This window comes from Malaya genurostris, chromosome 1 (assembly GCF_030247185.1).
Source record: "Malaya genurostris strain Urasoe2022 chromosome 1, Malgen_1.1, whole genome shotgun sequence".
In the NCBI taxonomy this organism is placed as follows: Eukaryota; Metazoa; Arthropoda; class Insecta; order Diptera; family Culicidae; genus Malaya; species Malaya genurostris.
Genome location: NC_080570.1, coordinates 137,099,316 through 137,106,221, shown reverse-complemented (window position 1 = coordinate 137,106,221; position 6,906 = coordinate 137,099,316). Strand labels below are relative to the sequence as shown.

The 6,906-nt window shown below is 39.1% G+C and overlaps 1 protein-coding gene across 2 annotated transcripts in view; it reads right to left on the bottom strand.

The window, feature by feature from the left end:
* Nucleotides 1-4,922: 4,922 nt before the first annotated feature.
* LOC131425889 (LIM domain transcription factor LMO4.2) overlaps nt 4,923-6,906 on the bottom strand; it is a 54,938-nt gene continuing 52,954 nt past the window's right edge. For both annotated transcript variants that reach the window (XM_058588145.1, XM_058588146.1), the window contains exon 4: nt 4,923-6,665. In XM_058588145.1, the coding sequence (XP_058444128.1) occupies nt 6,224-6,665 (442 nt within the window). In that variant the 3' untranslated portion in view covers nt 4,923-6,223. The remainder of the gene's footprint in view (nt 6,666-6,906) is intronic.

Below are 6,906 nucleotides of genomic sequence, written 5' to 3'. Positions count from 1 at the left end.
AAAACCATCAACAGTGACTATTATATAGCGTTATTAGAGCGTTTGAAGGACGAAATTTAAAAAAAAACAGCCTCATCTGAAGAAAAAAATGTTTTGTTTCATCAAGACAATGCACCGTGTCACAAGTCGATGAAAACCATGCTGAAATTGAACGAATTGGGCTTCGAATTGCTCCCTCATCCACCGTATTCTCCAGATTTGGCCCCCAGTGACTTTTTCCTGTTCTCAGAACTCAAGAGAATGCTCGCTGGTAAAAAATTTAGAAGCAATGAAGAGGTAATCCCTGAAACTGAGGCCTATTTTGAGGCAAAGGACAAATCGCACTACAAAAATGGTATCGAAAAGTTGGAAGATCGCTATAATCGCTGTATCGCCTCTGATGGCAATTATGTTGAATAATAAAAACGAATTTTGGCAAAAAACATGTGTGTTTCTATTAAACGATACGAACTTTTCAGCCGAACTGTTATATGAACTGGTGAAAAAAATGATAGCTAACGACTCACTATTTGCAAATTTAATCCAGCTAGTGGTGTAATGATGCCTTTCTCAAATTTCCAAAAAACATCACTAGAAGATCCTTTCACCTTTTCAATTTGTAAACAGTTATGTCAAGTTAATGTATATTTAAATATGGCAAACCTGCACGCTATACAAAATTGAACAAAGCACGCTGTGTTCTAGGCAGTGACGTTTTCTTCTTCCGTACCGATGCGTAGCGATTTTGCGTCATTTTGTATGACAGTTTGAAATTTTTGATACCCATTGCCTTATAATTTCAGAACCGGACCCTGAGATCTTTAATTTGAATCATGATTTGTAAAAATCGGTTTAACAGTTGCTGAGAAATCGGAGTGAGTTCCGTTTTTGGAGCTTTTCTTCACTGTTACCGATGCACAGTGGTCCGGATCCACAATTTAGGGGGACAAAAACATTTGTGGCTTAGCCTTATACTTTAGAGCTATGATGTCTTCGGAACAAATGATCAGTGAAAGATAAGCCATATTTTGAAGCATATGGTATTAGGGTGGTTCTAATTATTAGGGTGATCCAAGAATTATTTTCCGTATGTGTTGAGATAGAGGACTGCATCCTTCGGCAAAATTGTAGGAAAACTTATATCAAGCAACTTTGCCGAAAACACTATTGTAGTATCTCTAACGGTTTTGGTGTTACAGCTATTTTAATAGATCAACTTAGGGTGTTCCTAAAAAAATCAGATTTTTTGCTCTAGCTTTCTTAATATTCACTTCTCGATTTTGGTGTCTTTGAATATCTTTTAGAGGCTGTTGAAACCAATTTTTTCATGACTAGCGCATTCAGGTAGCGTTTTCTGAACCGAAGTTATGAGCAAAACTAGTTCAAAAACAGATCATTTTTAAACTGCTATATCTAACATTGGAGCAAACGAAAAAAAAATCGGTTTGTTTCATTTGATAGAAAATACTTTCGAGCATGTTTATAGAAAAAATGGCGGAGGAGATATTTTTTTAAATTTTTTAAATTGTGTTCAAACATTGGGTTTTTTCATTGAAAAATGCTCTTTCATGTAAGACATTTATTAGCTATACATATTAAAATAAGGTATTGCTGTCTTCTAGCGTGTTAAAATTAAAAATGTTAATTCAGCTGCATAATCGGGAAGATGGTATACACTCACGTTTGTTGTTACTCTATTCGATAATGCTATTACAGGATCAGACGTTAAAAGAAATCGTTTGAATACATCCTCTAGATTCACTAAACGATTGAAGTTCTGCGGATGGAACTGCCTATACTTGCGAATTGATTTATTTCGACTCTCTTGCACTTCCTTACTGTACATACCAATAGGAAGCAAAGCATGTTTTATAATTGCAGTCCCATGCACCAGAAGTTTATGCACGGATGGCGACAGAGCATACCATCCATACAGCTCCACAAAACGAATTCTCCTGGAAAGCAGGTACCGAAATCTTCACATTGCTGTTTATCAACGTTAAGATTATAAAAAACCGTTCAAGTATATTTCCATTTAACTCGATGATTTGCGCTACTGTGTTATATTCTTTGAAAAATCTACGGGCCCAGATACCATCATTCGAGTTGCCGCCTTCAGGTAATGGTTCACCAATGCTAGACCCTGTCAGCTTGGAGCGAAATCAATCTTCAGTATAGGAACGCCATCACACGGCATCACATTCAACATATCATGTCAATTGTGTGGGTGCGCAGTGCTGCTATTTTGGCGCGCAAGATTTTGACGTTTATCTTCCCTACTTCAATGTACGAGATTCGATGCGGATTCACCTGAGGGCACCATGCTCGCAAAAAAGGATGTTTCTAATGATTTATTCTAGAAATGTGCGAGCTGGATATGTTGTCTTTGCTAATACGTAACCCTAGCCGCTCTTTTAATGCCGTTAGAATGTTTGTCTCTTGCTCCTTGACATGCTGATTTTGTCGGGACACGCGCCATGTCGGTTTCTCAATGTGCAAACAATAACTCACTTTTAGCAAAAGTTCCATAGATCGAATCATTGCGTGAAGAGGCGGAATTCCAAATTGATATTTGTTTGGATCCTTCTCATTTGTTTCAGTTCTTGAAAAATTCAGAGCTTTTCCTGAGCGCCTGCATATGTACCAAGCTTGGGAGCGTATGCCTGTTATGTCGTTTAACACTTTCGTATCGTTCAGGCAGAATACTAGCTTCGTTGATACAAATACTTTCCCCAGTACTGTGGGAGAAAGCTCTGCAATTTCTGCATTTACTTTGTCCACTTCCTGCTGTTATTTCCGTGTTTTCCTTTTGAAAGATTATTATTCTGGGCAGCAAAGGGAAACAGATGAAGGATAATTGTTGTTCCAGATTATCCAGCCTTCTTGCTCAACAATCAATCGCAAGGGAACCAAACAGATAGCAAATATTGTACAGTAAGGAAGAGCAAGAGAGTCGAAATAAATCAATTCGCAAGTATAGGCAGTTCCATCCGCAGAACTTCAATCGTTTAGTGAATCTAGAGGATGTATTCAAACGATTTCTTTTAACGTCTGATCCTGTAATAGCATTATCGAATAGAGTAACAACCAACGTGAGTGTATACCATCTTCCCGATTATGCAGCTGAATTAACATTTTTAATTTTAACACGCTAGAAGACAGCAATACCTTATTTTAATATGTATAGCTAATAAATGTCTTACATGAAAGAGCATTTTTCAATGAAAAAAACCAATGTTTGAACACAATTTAAAAAATTTAAAAAAATATCTCCTCCGCCATTTTTTCTATAAACATGCTCGAAAGTATTTTCTATCAAATGAAACAAACCGATTTTTTTTTCGTTTGCTCCAATGTTAGATATAGCAGTTTAAAAATGATCTGTTTTTGAACTAGTTTTGCTCATAACTTCGGTTCAGAAAACGCTACCTGAATGCGCTAGTCATGAAAAAATTGGTTTCAACAGCCTCTAAAAGATATTCAAAGACACCAAAATCGAGAAGTGAATATTAAGAAAGCTAGAGCAAAAAATCTGATTTTTTTAGGAACACCCTAAGTTGATCTATTAAAATAGCTGTAACACTAAAACCATTAGAGATACTACAATAGTGTTTTCGGCAAAGTTGCTTGATATAAGTTTTCCTACAATTTTGCCGAAGGATGCAGTCCTCTATCTCAACACATACGGAAAATAATTCTTGGATCACCCTAATAATTAGAACCACCCTAATACCATATGCTTCAAAATGTGGCTTATCTTTCACTGATCATTTGTTCCGAAGACATCATAGCTCTAAAGTATAAGGCTAAGCCACAAATGTTTTTGTCCCCCTAAATTGTGGATCCGGACCACTGTGCAATGGATTTTCCAAATAACTGTGCACAATGTTTTCCTTTCTTTCGGCTTCGGCTGTTGATTGTTTACAAAGTACAGTCGATTTGCGGAATGTCAAAAATCATACGTGAAGCTGACAAAATTCCCGACACGTGGGCGCCAAGAACTTCCAAATCCGTCCACCAGGAGCGCAACAATATGAGCAAAAGTTTATTCCAATTCTAAATAAAGCAAGCTTTAGTGGTTTTAACCTTCCAGTAAAGACATCGAATTTCTCGAAAGACATCGAACTACTCCACTAATTATTATAAAATTCTACCTTATAAAACACATTTCAACTTCCCAGCACTGATTGCCTGCGAAACTACGAAAATCTGACTCAATACGAAGAAAGCACTTTCCGCTAATCAGATTTCTGTTTTATACCACCGGATTAACACACCCAGGCCGGTTCCTTTGCCGGTTGCGAACCCGCGACATCGATCCTCCCCCCAAACCGACTCCAGCCATGGTTGGATGGCAACAAACTTCAGACAATTCAATCCGTTCTGCGTTTCCGATGCTCTGCATAATACTTAACCCGAACCGGGAGGGGGTGATCCGATCCTTCCTTTAGTTGGGAAGGAGTTAATTGAAACATTTAAATATATAATCATTCTTCGGGTGAACTTTTGTTCGCCGAGCAGTGAGCAGTGAGTGAGAATCATTCCCGGATTTGGCTGGAAAAGTACGCGTCTTTTCGCGACGGAACAAAAGAGTTAAAATTAGCGTCGTCGGTCTGCTGTCTGGTGGAAAACCGGGCAGGGGAAAAGACAGGCAATAAAAACTTATTGGAAAAGTTTCTTCCGTGGTGGGCTTAGCGCGAAGCGGATGAAATGAAGAAACTGGCTTTCGGAGAAAAAATAAAACGTAAACTGAGGAAGCAGAGTCTCCTGTTTCGGATTGATTGACTTAATCGTCGTTCTGGTGCTTTACCGGATTGTGCCGAGAGTTGGAGTTCCATTAGAGATGCTGGGAATACGGACAGCTGCGAAAGGATTGGAAGAACTCAAAATCTGGTTGGTCGGGCGAAAGACTTTCGAAGAATTAGATTGCAAACAAAAGAAAGTTCGGGTTTTTGATTAATGTTTTTTTTTATTTCAATAATTTGTCTAATTACCATTTATGTTTACTCTTTTCGTTTTAGTACAATTTTCTTTGGTTTTCCTCCAGTGTATTGTTGGTAATCTGTTATAGAAAAGCCCATTTGCTTTTTTTCTTTTATTGTAAGAATTGTTTATCATTTAATAGTCCAGAACATTTATTCAATGGTTTGTCGTTATGAATTTGACAAAAAACATGCAGGATATTTCGTTTTTTTCCGAGATGTTTGAGTTATCAACATGATAATATGATTATACTAGTATTCTGAGGTTAATCGTAACTGAAATTTTCAGAGAAGAAAACCAATTATTTTGGTTTCCCGACTCGAACCAAATAAAACGACAAGTTAGTTATCATACTCAACAAATATTTGATATCGCCTAGTATTTACAGATACAATATACACAAGCAAAACTAATCAGTTTAACTTGAAGTCTCACGAGAATCATCGACAGTCGATTGTTTGCATTTTTTTATTTTCATACTTTCATATTTGGTTACAATTCACCCCTCCGTTCGTGTTCGGATCTAACAAAGCTCGTTAATATTCAACAAGGTGTTTAATTTATTCGTGCCCAATCGATGATCATTGGAAAATAGCGTGTTAAATCTACCATTCCATCACTTCGGAAAACTGTTATCGATGCTGACCAGTGGAAAATAAACACCCGCACACGGAAAAAAAAACGAGCAGATGATCTAATTGAGTAAATTTGATTTATGCATTCGTCCCACTTGTTTTTCGCGCTTTTCAGTAGTCACAGCGGGTTTGGACACTGGGCGAATAAACGCTCAATTCAGAACGCTGAACGGCTTCAACTACGACAAAAAAAAAATACACGAACGAGGGGCCCTTCGATCAGTCCGAAACATTTCGCTTAAATATAAATTGTGAGTTAGGGGGATTTTTGGCACATAATAAGATTCTCTGTTGTTTTACTTTGATCGGAGGATTCATCTTGCGGAACATAACGACTTAAGAGTATTGCACATCGTTGTTTTTTTCATTATTAGGTTGTGGAGGGGCTGAGAGGCCGGGAGCAATTTCGTGAACCTAAGTAAATGAAACCGTTAACAAACTCGATCAAAATTTCCGTGAACATTTTAAACAAATATAGGTCCTTTACCCGACGAACGGTAGTGAAATTAAGAAATTCAGAAATAAATATCACAAACGAAGCTCCCTGCAACGCCCCTACCGAATTTCTCTTATTGTAACTCAGCAGCACAGTGTTGCAAGCACGAACGCGTAACGCTACAGCAAATTTAGCTAGCACTGCTGAGGGCGGCCTTCATGTGTGTGGGCGTCCCGAACGGGGAAGGACCTCCGCCAGTGCCTCCCAGTGAAACCGGAAGATTACTGTTATTGTTGTGATCGCCTCCGGAAGCACCAGTGTTGCCAACCCGTTGGCCTGCCACCAGTTGTGACATCAGTGCATTCGCATTCGGCGATTGAGCTGTCGTTGGACCGCCGATCCCATTCTGGATCGGATGGTGATTTCCAGCACCGCCACCACCGCCTCCACCGCCATGCTGTTGCTGGTGAGGACCTCCTCCTCCACCACCGGCACCACCACCACCGCCTTGTCCGATTTGCCGTTTCAACATCGGATGGTTGGCCATCGAAGCAAAAACTAGCCGTTCCTCGTAGTCGTACTCGCAGAGGATTTTGTTCTCGCACAGGTAGAACTTGTCGCCCACGCAGAATCTGGAATGACAGGTAAGCGGAAATGAAAAAAAAATGTTAGGTTATGCATTTTTTTGTTTTGTTCTCTCAACCGACGGAACAAGTTCCGCTTTGTGTCGTGCCGTAGAACACGCACTGCCAATGTTTCGAGTTCTGTTTGTCTTTCTGTCACCCCCTTTAACAGTAGCGCGCGCTTTTCCACGTTCAATTTACGATTGAATATTGACGACGACGACGATCAACTTTCCCCCCTGTTTCAGAT